General features: G+C 51.8%; 6 protein-coding genes across 6 annotated transcripts; 2 read left to right on the top strand and 4 right to left on the bottom strand.

The window, feature by feature from the left end:
• Window positions 1-396: 396 nt before the first annotated feature.
• Window positions 397-1,766, bottom strand: HMPREF1120_07101 (uncharacterized protein). The gene is made up of 3 exons (XM_009161315.1): window positions 1,287-1,766; window positions 913-1,225; window positions 397-797 (listed from the first exon to the last, which is right to left on the bottom strand). Exons 1-3 carry the CDS (start codon window positions 1,573-1,575, stop codon window positions 611-613), a joined length of 789 nt encoding a protein of 262 aa, XP_009159563.1. The 5' UTR covers window positions 1,576-1,766; the 3' UTR covers window positions 397-610.
• A 93-nt stretch (window positions 1,767-1,859) lies between these two features.
• On the bottom strand, window positions 1,860-6,302 carry HMPREF1120_07102 (acyl-CoA dehydrogenase). Its single transcript, XM_009161316.1, has 3 exons — window positions 4,967-6,302; window positions 4,657-4,914; window positions 1,860-4,604 (listed from the first exon to the last, which is right to left on the bottom strand). The coding sequence occupies exon 3, from the start codon at window positions 3,611-3,613 to the stop codon at window positions 2,294-2,296; it is 1,320 nt and encodes a 439-aa protein (XP_009159564.1). The 5' UTR covers window positions 3,614-4,604; window positions 4,657-4,914; window positions 4,967-6,302; the 3' UTR covers window positions 1,860-2,293.
• HMPREF1120_07103 (guanine deaminase) lies at window positions 5,373-6,168 on the top strand (the record flags this gene model as incomplete). The annotated part of the gene is made up of 3 exons (XM_009161317.1): window positions 5,373-5,658; window positions 5,714-5,847; window positions 5,902-6,168. The coding sequence occupies 3 exons, from the start codon at window positions 5,373-5,375 to the stop codon at window positions 6,166-6,168; spliced, it is 687 nt and encodes a 228-aa protein (XP_009159565.1).
• A 225-nt stretch (window positions 6,303-6,527) lies between the features above and the next one.
• HMPREF1120_07104 (uncharacterized protein) lies at window positions 6,528-8,126 on the top strand (the record flags this gene model as incomplete). Its single annotated transcript, XM_009161318.1, has 1 exon — window positions 6,528-8,126. One exon carries the CDS (start codon window positions 6,528-6,530, stop codon window positions 8,124-8,126), a length of 1,599 nt encoding a protein of 532 aa, XP_009159566.1.
• On the bottom strand, window positions 6,845-11,457 carry HMPREF1120_07105 (uncharacterized protein). The gene is made up of 2 exons (XM_009161319.1): window positions 9,119-11,457; window positions 6,845-9,040 (listed from the first exon to the last, which is right to left on the bottom strand). The coding sequence occupies exons 1-2, from the start codon at window positions 9,401-9,403 to the stop codon at window positions 8,510-8,512; spliced, it is 816 nt and encodes a 271-aa protein (XP_009159567.1). The 5' UTR covers window positions 9,404-11,457; the 3' UTR covers window positions 6,845-8,509.
• Window positions 11,458-11,543: 86 nt separating this feature from the next.
• Window positions 11,544-15,227, bottom strand: HMPREF1120_07106 (protein-tyrosine phosphatase). The gene has a single exon (XM_009161320.1). It carries the CDS (start codon window positions 14,597-14,599, stop codon window positions 12,026-12,028), a length of 2,574 nt encoding a protein of 857 aa, XP_009159568.1. The 5' UTR covers window positions 14,600-15,227; the 3' UTR covers window positions 11,544-12,025.
• Between the last annotated feature and the right edge of the window lie 70 nt (window positions 15,228-15,297).

The following is a 15,297-nucleotide window of genomic DNA, read 5'->3' on the forward strand; positions in this document are numbered from 1 at the left end:
ACTTGTATGAGCCCTTATCTTTTCCTACCATTGAGATTGTACTACTTAGGTGCTCGCACTGCATGATCTACAGTATATAGGTACTCACCCTCTACTGACAGATTTATACAGTGGTTTTAATATATCGAAATCGGTTCAAGAGCGGTTCGAAACCGGTTCGGAGTTAGTTCTGAACTATGTTTATAAGTAGTTCTATTAGTCAATATATATACACTAATAATTTCAAACCGATTCTAAACCGACTCTACACCGATTATAACGTAATTCGAGATTTAATTCTATCACACGATTTATACACACCGAGACAGATCGAAAACGGTTCGGAATCGATTCGGAATCGGTTCGAAACTAGTCTGGATACTGGATCTAAATAGATTTGGTACGTTGTTAATACGATTTAATTCCTAGCTATATAGTAAGTATTCTATATTAGTCTATTAGTTCTATACTTAGTACTAATTATCTATTAAACTATCCTGAACCTGTCCTGAACCTATCCTAAACCTACTTAGTATCCTGAACCTATCCTGAACCTATATCAAACCTCTATTAATCCTCATTTTCCTAATATAGCATAGACATACATGACTTCGGACATGGTATCTATGGGCTATTCAGTCTCCCATTCCACCCTCGCCTTCGTCCCATCCTTATTCGCCGTGAACTTTACATGCCACACATTGCGAGCCAGATCCCGATTCACCAAGTTTAAATACACTTCACCATGAGCGAGACCGCTGACTTCCTGATACGGAACGGGCTTATCTTCTCCAGTGACCTGGGAGGCGAAATAGAACCTATATGACGCGTTTCATTTCACATTAGCACTGTCGAACAACTCCAGTCCAGTCCGTCAACGTGGACGACTAATGTAGATTCCATCCCATCCCATCCAATCGATCAAACACTTACCGGATCCCATTCCCTTCGTAAGCCTTCATCCCCACCTGAACAAGATACGCCAGTGCAGCCTTGCCCGACCCCAAAGTCGTGGCCATGGGATCAGGTTGAAACGGCGTGACATTCCCCGTTGCAATAAAGACGCACGGAAGAGTCGGAATCGAGTCTGACCCTTTCTTTTCTTTTTTCAGACGCAAAAATCCACGACTCGCATGGTGAAGAGCAGAGTATCCGCCGCTCGCGTTCACGGCCAGATCTTGTTCAAAGTCGGCAGGCGAGATTGCAAACGGGTCGTCGATGTTGGTGGGAAATGTGAGGTCAGCGGCTATACGGGCTGCGGTCAGCGGCGTGGCCTGGATTGTCCAGGTCCAGTTGAGATAACCCACCATTATACACAACCACATTAGGAACCCCGAGTTCGGCTTCCACTCGGTAAAAGGCAGAGTGTATCGATTCTCGACTCGACACGTCGACGGTGACAAATAGGACTTTTTTCAGTTCAGGTTCAAGTTCGACGTGAGAGTCCGAGGTGTCTTTGTCGGATGGAGGGTGTCGTCGGCCAATGGCGACTTTGTATCCATCTTGTAGGAACCGTTTGGCGACAAAATGGCCAATGCGGGGGCCGCCGCCGAGGATGAAGAGGACTTTGTAGGGAGATGGGGTAGTGGTGGTCATGTTGCTGTGTTACTGGTACTTCATGATGGTGATATTAATATATGGGACGTTGTACAGGAGTAAAGTGCACAGGTAATAGGACTATTGTATATGTTGTTTTGGGGCGCCATTCAAAGTTGGCGTTGGGGTCTCCAGGCTACGATACCAGTACAGGATAGCAGGAAGGCCGGCTGTGGAGCGGTTGGTTGTTGATGGACCAACCAATAAATACTATGTGCCTGGGTACCGGACTAGAATACCTAAGTGTATAACCATCTTCGATCTTACGCGTCGACTTCTTTGGCCGGGTTCGATATACTGTTCCTCTCAGATTTACTACCGAATTTGTTCTATTCTTCTCAGTCCTCAACAGTCACTTCCTATGAACGATGGCACCAAACACTGCATCATACGCATATGCCTCGAACGTGGATCTCAGATGATGGAATCAAAAGAAAGACCGGACTGGCGCCAGGTCGTCCATTCAAGGGCAAACCGCATCCCGAGCGATGATATCAGGTGGCTACATGGGCACGAACAACTGCTGCAGCTTCCCTACGTGAAGCTGATACGTGATGCAGTAATATGTCGGCGAGATTCGCTCAAGAAGGACGGCCTCAATTGCGACACATCGAGCGCTGTGTGCAATTGCAGCAATGCCGCTGGCGTACAATGTTGTAAAAGCTCGACAGTGACAGAGCCCCTTGTTTATGCCATGATGGATTCACCAACCCGGCACTCACAGCTTACTAGCTTCCTGCTTCTTCATCTCCCTCTTGAAATTCTTGACCAGTTGTCGAACGGCCAAGTCGAGCATAACATCCTCACTGCCACCCGGTATACGCGCACCCATGACATCGCGATAGATCTTCTCCACCAGTTCACCCTGTCCGGTCCGGGTATATCCATTTCCTCCGAAGATAAGCACGGCAGTTTGAGCGCAGTCATTGAGCACCATCCCAGCCTTTGCTTTCAAAAGCGCAGTTGGACCTCCGAGCTTTTCATCCGCCTCCGCCTTGGACAAATGATTGAGCTGATACGCAAACTCAAAGATCCACGATTGCAGCGTCTCCAGGTCTGCGGCAGCTTTGGCAATACGATGCCGCACCACAGGTTGGTCCATCAACGTCTTTCCAAATGCTTCTCGTTTCATCGCGTATGCCACTGCAGTGGAAAGTGCCACTCGAGCCTGGCGGGTAGCTCCCATGGCTATCAAGAGTCGTTCGTGGTTGAAATTCGTCATGATATATTTCATTCCTTCTCCCTCCTTGCCCACCAAGTTTTCGACAGGCACCTTGACATCATCCAGCTCGATATAAGTAGTACCACCTGCTCGCTGGCCCATAACTTCCAAGCGACGCATCTTTACTCCAGGATGATTTTTCAATGGAACAACGATAAGACTGATACCGGACGGTCCTGGCCCGCCAGTTCTCACAGCCATAGGAGCAAAGTCAGACCAGATACCGTTGGTAATCCACTTCTTTTCCCCGTTGATCACATAGTATTTGCCGTCGGCTGATTTGACGGCAGTGGTTTGGATGTTGGCGACGTCAGATCCCGCTTGAGGTTCTGTGATGGCTATGCAAGCACGAGCATGTCCGGGGAGTAGCTTGGGCAGGAACTTCTCCTGGAGAGCTGGGGATCCAAATGCCAACAAAGGTGGAATCGCATATGCGAAGCCAGGGGTAAGGCTCGACCCGGGCCCGGAAATGCCCGTTCGAGCTCTTTCGTCCACCCAGATCGCGGTGTGCAGGTGGTCCCATTCCTCCACGGGAACGCCAAGTATGTCATTAAGACCGAGCCTTTTGAGCCATTGTACAGGTAGTGGAGACTTGAGATTTGGTAATAGCATGTTATGTTTGTTGAACGTGTGCCAGACATGCTCGGGCACGGTGCCGGCTGTCTCCCATTCCAGCGCGTGAGGTAGAAAATGCTCGTTCATGAAAGCGCGACATCGTTTCTGGAAGTCTAAATGTGTTTTCTTGAAGTAAGGCGATGGCAAGCCTCGGAGGTAACTGGGCTCAGCAAACGGGACTGAGCTGATGGTGGTGGACATTGTTGCAGCGGCTCATACAACCTCACCGGAGTTGGGAGGCGAAGATATGCCTGAGTGATTTTTCCTGCTGCAGTGAGAGGCCGGAAAGTCACAGAGAAATACCTGGCACTCGCATAGCGAGAATCCGGAACCAGTTATAGCCATGCTAACCGAGATCGTGTTGGTTGACTCGGATGTTGAAGTGTCGAGGTTTCACGGTACAAGTCCAACATGCCGAGGCAACCGTGACAAGTCTCCGCACGGCTCTCAGCCTTGTCTACCGCCAGCCTCGCGAGGCTCGCATGACAAGGCCGTGTCCCTTTTTTCGAAGCAATTCGATTGATCTTGCTCAGTCTGGTATGATCAATACCCGCACTGCATGATCCGTTCTCGTGTAGATTACCGACAGTGTAATTCTGACCAGGAGCCGCCACGTGCCTTAAACAAGTTATGGATGCTGGTGACCACCCCTACTCAACTCGATTCACTCGCAGATTATTCACTGCCGCATCACATGTCGCACAACAAACGCTGTAATATCTGCGCTGCACCGTCAAATCCAGACACAAAAAGTAAACACTGCCCGTACAGTGGTTCGAACCACCCACCCACCGAACAAAAAGTGCAAAAAACTCAAGTGTTACTTGACGCTTTCTTGAGAAAAGACCGCCAGGAACCCGGAGCGCTCCGGAGGACAACAACTGCCTTTTTTTTTGGTTGACATCACTACTCGTGGTTACCCACCGGTCACAGATAAGAGGTTCAGCAGCTCCGGAACTGTGAAGATTTCGAACCTGTGACCAGTGGGTTGTGGGAGGTTGGGCCTGCAGTCCCAAACCTACACCATTCCACCCTGAGTGCTGGGGATAATTTGGCAACTCCAAAAGATAACCTTGCCTTTTTTTTTCCTGCCGGCGGTGAATGCTAGGTCACATGCCAACGAGCGCGGCTTCACTTCACGGTAGGACACATGGATCTTGAACAGAATGGGGACATCGTGAATTTCGACCTCCTTAGCAAGTTGGCAACGTCTACTTCAAAGCCCATCATCGTGGAAGACTTACTATCAGAATGCCCAGACTTACCATTGCTCGACTGGCACATCGTGCCCAAGTCTGCTCATTTAACTCCCGGTCATATCGTCCAAGTTCAGTTTGGAAACACACCACGGTTGATCCAGGTCGATCGGACTGCGCCATCTCGGGCCTGAATGCGGTTGTCTTTGGCTGGTAAGTGCCACCAGCGACTTGGGTTGAGCCCGAGGCATGGATGATTAATCAGCTGCTGAGCTGTGGTGAGTCTGCATCAACGAGTCGAGACTCCTTCCAATACGGTTACGATACTACCTGCCCCGTTAGGTATTCTCGGACTTACCTGGTTCAAGGCGCAGAGTAAGCATGAGCTCGACGACATGACCGTCCTGACCTCCTCCACGAGAGTGAGATCTAACACAGGATATTGGTCCACCAAAGCCCTGATGCTCCTCGTCTTCAGATGGTCCAAGTAGGGAGAAGGCCGTCGACCATCCATGCTCCTGCGGACTTCCCCTATCACACCTCCGCACGCCTATCTCGAGATAAGCGAACCGTGATCAGACCGGTAAGTCATTTCATCTCAAGATAAGCATGTACAGTTCATTCCGACTGCTGGGAGAAGCGATGCCGTCACCGAAGACGACACTTGTGTCACCCAAGCCCTGACGAAAGACATAGAGTTGGATGACACTGTCGCATTTTTGCGTCCTTGTCTTCCGCTTGAAGGCTCAACAACGCCACGCATCATGAAGATACAAGTGTTGTCCCTCTTTCTCTCCATGGCGGCCGGCCACAGTCTTGGGTCATTGCAAAATGTCATTGGGAACCCGTCCCTGTCCATCAATGGCGTCAACTTTAGCACTCGTGCTTATTGGATGAGACAGGCCAATGCCGCCCTTGGCCAACTGGTTTCCCTATGCCCTTTTGGAGCATTTGGGACTGCCATTGTGAATCACACATCGGGAGGACTAGGAGAGCTCGTTTGTATCGGTGCGAACAGCATTTCAACCACCGGCAACCCTTCGATGCACGGTGAGTGCGCAACACCATGTTTTCCTTGCTCGGGTGCTTCTGACGTCGCCTGCAGGAGAGATCGCGGCGATCAAGAACTGCTCCGAGATCTTGACTGATCCGGCCGGTCGGTATAATCTGACCGCGTCGGAAGCTCAGACAGCCTTCTCGTCGTTATCTCTGTACACCAATGCGGAGAGTTGTCCCATGGTAAGCACGGTAAACATGACCTAGCGAGTCGTGTGTTGACGACCTTCACCAAAGTGTGCCTCGGCGATTCGGTGGGCGGGTTTCAAGGAGTACATATATGGCACGTCTATCGAGACATTGATCGCCCAAGGCTGGGGTCAGATCCGGATCTCGAGCGTCGACGTGTTCTCGCAAAGCTTTGACTTGACATATCCGACTAGGCTCATCGGAGAGGTCCTAACGAACGAGACGGACCCATACTTTCTCTGGCAATACAACCCAAGCTATCCTTGTCCGGCGGGATGCCACCGTGGCACGGCGGGATCTTGCACGACAGACTGACCAAGACAAGAGATATTGAATACCAATTGGCACCTATCTCACAGGTTAAGCGAAGGTAAAATGGTGCAAAGATAGAGAGCACCCCCACAGCATGTATTCTAAATAGTTTTACTGTACAGGTAGCTGAACATCGTCGATAATATGGCGTGGAAAAGACAGGAGCACAGCGAAGGTTTCCAAGCATCTTACATAAGCAGCAGCAAGTCACATGCGTTCGCGTCAGAGACGTGTTCTCAGACGCGTACCGCGTGAATCGTTCGACAACTTGAACTCATCAATGAGAAGACTCAGATCACGTCTCCAGCGATGCATCCACAAGCATTCATATACTAGAAAATTGTTCAATATGGGCGTGGAGGATGCAGGATACTGTCGGCGTGACGCAGATCGAGCTCAAACCATGTCTTGCCGAACTGCTTCGGAACTGCATCTACCCGCCCAGGCTCCTCCTCAAAGTCGAGCACGTCTTCAACAAAGCGCGAGCCGGCAGCCACAAGAGCAGCGGAGACGGTCGAGCTGCGCGTGCTACGGATGAGAAAAGCCGTGCGCTCTGCACTTCAAGACCTTTACAATACGATACCGAGACGGAGTTGAGCAAGTCACGGTGCCTACATTTAGCGCTCTCCGATGGGATCCTGCAGATCCAAGCCGTTTTCGCCAAACAGCTACACAATCACGAGTTGTTGAATTTACAGAAGGGGGACATTCTTGAACTCAGTGACTATCAACTACGAATCGCCGCCCGAACGACCGGGCAAGGCAAGGTGATCTACTTCGGAATCCAGCATTGCGTATGGGTTGGCAGAGAAGAGACGACGAAACCTGAGCTCGAATCCGAGAGTGGCTTCTTCCACGAGGACCAAGACATGGCAGAGGAGGCCAAACAAGGACCCGGCAGTAAGGGCGCATCTGCACGTGCAATGGCCACCAACAACAATCTGGATCCCAAGCGGTTGGGCAAACGGTGTCGTGAGATAGGATACGACAATGACCCGCATCGGTCAAAAAGACGACAGACAACCAACCAACCGGTCGCCAGTGGTCGAAGCACGCCGTCTACCGATTGCCGGACCTTGAACTGTGACGACGACGACTCTGAGGAGGAATATTTTGGTACGCTGGTGGCGTCTCAGTCCCAGGTAGAGGAACGCCGATTGATGCTTCGTTATTCCCAGCAATGTCTTGTCCAACAAGAGCCCAAGCCTCCCGATCTGCCCAATCAACAACCAGAAGAGAAAGCAAATAAGTCAGCTCCAATTAGAGCAACAACTTTGTCGAATGGCGGCCATGAGGTCCTCACCGAGATAGTCCAGGCCTGCAACGATCCCACCAATGCCGACCGGCTTTCTCCTAGCCAGCCGGAGGAGGTCAAAGAGGTCCAAGACAACGATAAAAGACCGACGACAAACAACACAACACTCTCTAACATGACTTCAACAGCCCCATCCTACTCTGCTACCGCAGCCACCACTCCACTGCATACGCTAGCCTCTCTCTTAAATCCAGCAAACTCCCTCCCACCACGCAACTACTCATGCACCATCTTTTGCGTGATTTCATGGGTGTCGTCCTCGCTCATCCACAAACCAAATACCCCGTTCCCGCCAAAACGACATGTCAAGGTCCACGATCCGAGCGTATCACACCGACAAGCTGGCATTACGGTAGCCGTCTTCGTCGACGCCAAGAACTTCTTGCCTAAACCTGGTACTGTGGCTTTGCTCAAAGATGTGGTCATGCAGAGATGTGGGGACGATGTGATTTTGAACAAGTATGCCAGCTTTGGGACTCGGGTACAAGACGACAGTTCCGAATCACCTGACCAAGAAGCCCACAACAGCGGGGGTGGTTGGTTCATCAGCAACGAGCAGAAGCTGTTAGAGTTGGGGTTTGATGTCCATGGAATGAAGAAGTGGTGGCAGGAGAGGACAGCAAAGAAGAAAGGCTCAGTCATATGAAGGTGATTTGGGCGCGCACGGGGCCAAAATGTCTCAACCGCAGTCGCCATCTGATTGATGCGAGTCAGGCTTGAAGCCAGGATGGGGTATTCAATCAACAATGTGCTCGTCTTTTCGCTCCGAGTCGCAGCCTTCTCATCTAAATCCACTCTGATCCCTTCTCTCAATCCACACACCAATCACAGAGGTAAGCAATGTAAGTTAACTTGATTAAAATACTGTACACATGTAAGAACAGAACCATGCAAAGGCAATGTAAATGAACTCCTCTCCCAAATTGTCCCAGTAAACCCCCTGCTTTTAACTCCACCCAGTAAGTTAGGTAATTATCAAGTACTGTACTAGTACCTCAACACCTCCCTCTCCTTGTTCTGCTCTTTTCTTTAAACCCCCGAGCTCCCTTTCGAATGCCTAAACTTTTCCCTCGCTTCATCACCCTGGACCCATCTCTTACCAACACCACCACCGCCACGACGACCACGCACACGCCCCCTTACAACCTCCCATACCGCCAACGCCACAACCACCACCCCCAACACAAACAACGGAATCAAATTCCACCGCCACCCACGCATCAGCCTCAAATGATTCCTGATATCCCTCCTATCCGACTCATGCGCAAGCGGCAGGGCAAGCACGGCCACAAACCAATTCTCGGGCGTCCACTTGTCTAGCGGATAGAATGCCGGTTCTGGGTTGGCCGCTGCGACGGAGAGATTTATTGTTTGGTGGTCCGTCTGGTAGGTCACGATGAAGGTGTAGATTAGGGCAGCGAGTGTTAACATTGCTGATAAAACCGTCATGAGTGTCCAGAATAGAAAGAGCCGTGACGGGCCGCCGCGTGAGTCGTTGTACTGTTCGTGCTGCTGTCCGTAATCTGTGGATTGGATTTGTGACGACGGTGATGGCTGCTTCTTTTACATCATGGCTTGTCAGCAGATATGCTCGAGTAGCGAAAAGAAAGGGGGGGAAAGGGGTGTTGGTAAACTCACCCTCCGTTGTCCTTGTCTTCTCTTCTCATACCATATCGTCAATAACCCCCCAATCCCAACCAATACCACCGCAGTGCCCGCGGCGCCGTTGCTCGTGTGGCCCTGGTTGACTAAGAGTCCCGCCGGCTTGCCGTGCAAGTTGAATGTGCCCTGGGGCGCGTTGACAGTAAAATATTTGCCTGCTCGGTCGTGGAGGAAGCCGACCATTGAGCCGACGAATCCGACTTCGATGAGGCCGTCGACCATTAGCAGACTTAGAGCGATGTAGAGAGGTAAATAGGACATCTTTTTGTTTTCTCTTCCTTTTCTGTCTGCTAGAGGCTAGTTGGTCCTGCTTCTGCTTCTTTCTGTGGAACGCCTGTGTGCTGGGTTGAGCTCAAGGAACCGACGGTCCGACACAAGAAGGATGACCGGCCAGAGCAAAACTCGTACGGGCGGTGTCGTACGTAGTAGTATACCTCCTCGAAAAGCAGTGGTCCAACACAATACACTCGGACGCAAAAAGGCTTTCTGCTCAGAGTGCCACTGCCTTCCTTGGCCGGACAGAGGATGTGATGGTTCCTCTCTCTCTTCGGGTCTGCTGTGCCTGGCTGAATGCCACTTGGTCGAAATGAGAAGGGATGATGCTCGTTGGCAAAGAGCAAAACAGGTATTGGTGACCAGATCCAGCAGCGTGATACCTAGGTGAGCGAGGTAGGTGACCAAAAGGGAATTTCTGCTGTGCCAGGCGAGTGGGCGGGTTGCTTTAATAATCCCGAACCGAAGCAGATCAAGCCGGGTAGGCAATCAAAAACCAACCAAATGGTAGCAAAGCTGTGTGTGGCCTAAGTAGACCAAGTCGATCTCGATCGATGGTGTAAGGCTGAACGAGACGGAACGGACTGGATTGGGGGCCAGGCTTGACAAGGTCGTCACTTGAGTCAGGCTGCACAACTCAGGTTTCTTCAGATAGTGTAGTAGTACACTGTATGCCTGGTGGCAGTGATATGATGGGAAGGGAAGGGAAGGAGATCGACGGGCGGCCCTCTTGCCTTTTGGTGATAGAAGATAGAGCAGAAGTGACATCCTTATTCACAGGCCCTCAGATTCCTCACATCAGGTTCAGCTCGCTGGGAGGAGAATGAGATGGAAGCACTCATCGTAAACCCTGGTCAAGCCAAGCTTCCTTCCTTTAATATGATGATGACCAGGCCACCCGATCAGGCCCTGGGGGAGGGCTGCAGTGGTGGCCTTAAAAAAGGAGGCATAAGCGAGAAACAACACATCTGATCTCGGAACGTAGGTACAGCACAGCGTACATACCTTGATTGCTGTGTTCGCAGGCCTAGGATTCGGTACAAAGCCATGGTTGGGAAATTCAAAGCCATTCTCAGCCCTTTACGGGCAATGGATATTACTTGCCCACAGTGGCTGTTACGTGGCACGACAATTGCCCATATCATGGGGTTAGTTGGTTGGCATTGGCCGCAGCACCACACTGCATGGAAGAGCCTGTTAAACATCTTTTGTTAGCTTGTAATACGAGGAGGTGCGAGTGAGTGACTAGCAGATCAGCCTGAAGCCAAGACTGTAGTTGTAAAGCCAGGGGGATCGATGCTATCCAAGGCTTTTTGGGGTTCAGCTCCAGCCGCAGCTGTATTTGTACAGTATCTCTTCGAGGCCCAGGGCACGAAGGCCAGCCCACCTCAGCCAGGTCCCTTTCCATTACAATCAATACGGACGGTCAGAAAGTGTCCGTTCTCGCTGTTTCGGTCTGCGAAAAGACTCGATGCCTCGACTGCGTGCAGCTCAACGAGACAGCAGTCACCGCACATGGTTGAACGGCTAAAACAGGCTGGAACAAAGCCAGGCACAGCCACTGCAACTCGTGAATATGCAATAATGGGGCCTAAGTCCTCACTTAGCTGACGAATCGTGGCGGGACAGGTTGGCTGGCATGCCCCGGGCATGACCACTGAAAACCGCTGAGTAAGAGCCTGACCAGAAGCCAACCGCCTGATCTCGTTCGGAGCTGTTTCCTGGGTGCTCGTATACTAAGTAGTAGTAGAAGCGGGTGCCACTCAGTGGGCAGTGTGCTGACACCTCCACGAAGATGATGCGGATTACACATTGAACTCCTCCTACCAAACACTCCCAGCGGTGGGTGCAAAGCCCATTTTCTTGTCTAGCGCTTACTGCCAATATCAAAACACCAGAAAGCCAGTGGCACACCAATGCGTATAAGAAATCAGAAATACGTAGATGAGCCAATACCATTTGCTCCAAGTTTGCTGCGTTGCTGACGAGCAGTGATGGCATGATTGGATATTCTGGTAAGGCTGTGACTGAGTGTGAATGTGGCTGTTCTCGATCCTTTTCGTATCGTGCTCGGCATCAGCACCTCTGGACCCCAAACTTGAAGTATATCGTAGACACCACCTACTGACTGGCATGATACAGTACGAACAAGAGACTGCCCCGCTCGGCCCAGATATGAACCACGAATACTGGGGACTCGGAGCGGACGTGGCTCTGAACAAACACCAAACGAACGAACAAGCTCACCCACACCTGAAATATCAGGAAACAGTACTACTGTACTCATCAACGTCTTAAGTACCCTGGCAGATGGAGAAAAGTAACATGAATCAGTTTCATGGTGGAAACGCTTCTATGCTTCTATGCTTCATGCTGGCTGCACAGAGTAACAATGCTATCAAAAGTATCCCCAGCGTCTTGCCTTGACCGACGATGAGCCCCAGAACTCCCGGTGATGCCCGTTCGAGATGCCGTTCATTCTCTAATGCCGGAAACCCTCCTGTAGAACACCCATGAACTCCATCCCAACCCCCGTCATGAGCTTGACCGTGGGCGGAAGGCCACCCATTCAATGTCAGCCGTGATGATAACCAAAACAAAACCCTCCCCTCAATAACTCCGCCTCGAGTCGGCGGTGCCGGCTCTTTTCTGACGGTCTGCATCTTGCGCTACAAGCCACTGCAGGATGCTTTCATAACAAAGCACAAACTGGCGTAGATTCTGCACCATGCTGAGTCGCTGGTGCCGAAAGTCATCGACTGTCTTGGCCACCAAATCAACGTCGTCTCGGGACACCCAATCACCGCTGTCGACGTCCATTTTACTCCCATTGTTTTCATGAGACAACCTCTGCCGCTTGAGCATGTCGATGACCGAATCAATGGTGCAGAAGGTGCCGGTTCGGCCACATCCGGCACTGCAATGAACCAGAATGGGTCGTGATCCTTCCGGCGTTGCTTCGTCAGGTCCTACCACGCTAGAAGGACTGGAAGATCCTCGAACATATTTGTTGACCTGTTCGACAAGCCCCAAAAGTTCCGAGGGGCTGGCCGGTGCGCCAAAGTCGGGCCAGTCTTTGTACTGGATCTGCGTGATCTCCCGCATAGGCTCGAAAGGATATGCAGAGTGACTCAGACTGAAATGTCGCACCGTGGCCGTCGGTGATTTGGCCGCGGGAGTCTTGGGCTCGTCCTCGCTGCGCTCTCCTAGCACATTGGCCGTGGTGGACCTCCTAGGACCTAGAGCAGGTCTAGACGGCATAGGAGCTTTACTCGAGTATTTCTTGGATTCCAGGCTCACTTGCCGCTCAGAGAGCTGCTTAAGCTTCAAAGACCCGTAGTCACCCGCGTCCCAATACACGTGGCTCTTGACTTGCCCGCCTTCGGCTTCGGCTGTCAGCATGACAATAACTCTAACGTCTTGTTCCCAGACAACACGCCAGAAGTCATTGAAGGTGGCAGGGATGGGCGCCTGTGTGGCAATGTAATGGCGATTGGAAAATTCCGCCTTGATGTGGCTGGCATTGATATAGTCGCAGCTCCCATTGGGGACATTTTGCAGTCGTACCCTGGCGTGGTCATAGGGGAAAATGTTGTTGTATCGGTTCTTGGATCCCTTCTCGATTCCAGCAACTTGGATTTTGCTTGGTGCTTCACTTCTCGGGGTCCCGTACGACACTTTGCCGCTGAGCGCCTCCTGCATCCGCTCCTGCTCGCATTTTTCTATGTTCAAGAATTTGTCCGACACCAGCTTGCCGGCATCCGAGTTCGAGGACACGCGTTGCAACCATTGCGGCATGCTATGTTCCGTTTCCGAAGTCATGTTCAGCGGCTTCTTGATGGGCATTTGTCCCACACCGTCCAGCAGGTCCATATTTTGGCGGATGTTTCCAAAGAAAGGATTGGCCGCCGACTTTTCACTGGGCATCGCGCAACCTCCAGCAACTGGGACGGCGTCTTTACCAGAGGCCGAAATGGACAGAAGTTGTGCCGTAGCAGCTTTTCCAGCATGGGGCGGTCCCGTGTCGACAAGTTCCGGGGCCATCTTTTGGAACGCCAGGAACCCTCCTTTGACCACAATGCCAGTTCCGACCCAACCTTCGGTGGTGAATTTCTTGAGGACATTCAAAGGAGTAACGGCCTCTTTCGCAAGGGCGGAATTGGCATCATAGACTATGATATGGGTGCAATCCCGCCACTTGGCAAAAGTGCTTTGGTCCTCGGGAGACGAAGAGAATGTCTCAGCAAGCCTCTGGACATTATACGCGGGCCTTTTCAACAAAGTGGTAGGAATGCACAGATTGAGAGCGCCGCGTATCCTCGCCGCAGCATATTGCTGGTATACTCTGAGATCGAGGACGAGTAGGGATTTTGGATTATGTTTGATCAGCTCCGCTACATGCACCGGAGATACAATGGGAGGTGGATCCTTTTCTCTCGTCGATGGCAGAGTCTCGGAACGCGGGGTTTGTCGGACGGGCTGAAGAGGCGGCGTGCGTAGCTCGCTGCCAGGTAATGAGAGTCGCGCATATTGATGGTCTGCAACGCTCTGAGGGCTGATTCGGGTCGGAGATTGCGATCTCGGAGCACCCAGAAAGGAGACATCGTCCATCTGAGTATCTTGCGTCCTCCCGCGTTCATTTCTGGGCCGCTCTTCTGCTCTGACGGTGTCGACGAATGGGGACCTTGGCGGCGCAGCGGATGGCGTCGTCGAGGAGTTCGTCCTCGATTGTGAGGGTCGGCCGAACGCCGTGTTCAGGAGAAAACGGTGGTTGGTTTCTGACTGCCTCCGGAAGGCCTCAAAATCCGGGTTGGCCTCGACAGGGACGTGACGCGGTGTCGGAACATGGTTTTGTGTGGCGGAATGGGGGAACGTCCAGTTTTGGCGGGTGTGAGCACCCGGGTTCGAGTCCGGGGGTATAGAGTCATCACCACCAACCACGAACCCAAAGTAACTCGGACTGGGACTCTTGGGATCTTTGAGCTGTTGAGGGGATCGGGTGGTTGGAGAGAGGAGAGGCGGCATCGACTGACCGACCGACGCAACGGCAGTATGAGTGCGTGGAGTTGTGGATGGCCGTGAAGACCGAGAGTATGAAGAATGCGTATGGGAATGTGATTTTGAATGGGAGTGAGAGTGCGAATGAGACGGTGACTTGAGAGCCGCTGTTGCGGTGGCCGACATTGCGTCGGAGGGGCCCGGTGGGCCTTCGGCTGGAGGGGAGGTCGCCGTCAAAGCGATTTCAAGTGAAGAGAGACCGTTGTCGACGTGATGTTCGAGGCGGTCGTCGGACGTCGTGACTGCGTTCGGGAGGTGTAGTATTATTGATCAAGAGAGGTGGATGAGCTAAAGCCGCGGGTTGAGGGCAACGAGGCCGCAGTTGGGGATGGTTCGATTGGTAAGGGAAAAAGTAGGGTCAATTTCGCAACCAGGTCGCAGCACGCACTGCAGTCTGGCACTGGGTACATGGCGTACTAGTAGTAGCGTAATTAGTACTGCTGGTAGTGGCAGCGGCAGCGGCAGTAGCGTTGGATACTAGTAATAGTGCTGGTTGGTACTAGGGTAACCTGAGAGGCTGTACACCGCTACGTCATTGGGGTCTAGACTGTGCACGCGAGGGGCGCAGGGGCACAGGGAGTCCGGCTGCTGTGGCTCTGACTTGGTGGAATGTGGTCTCAGTTGTCTGCGGTGACACAAAGAACCATTCTTCTTGTCTCGCAGACGGGATGCATTATCTTTGAATGCTTGAAGTTGGGGACAAAGGGTCGGGCTGGCACAATGTGATGGGCTCCATATCAACCATGCACTGCCAATGTGCATGTCTACCATGCCAGGAACTGAGGATGAAGCTATTGTCATTTGTTCCAATAACGCATCACTAT

Source organism: Exophiala dermatitidis, assembly GCF_000230625.1.
Source record: "Exophiala dermatitidis NIH/UT8656 unplaced genomic scaffold supercont1.6, whole genome shotgun sequence".
Lineage (NCBI taxonomy): Eukaryota > Fungi > Ascomycota > Eurotiomycetes > Chaetothyriales > Herpotrichiellaceae > Exophiala > Exophiala dermatitidis.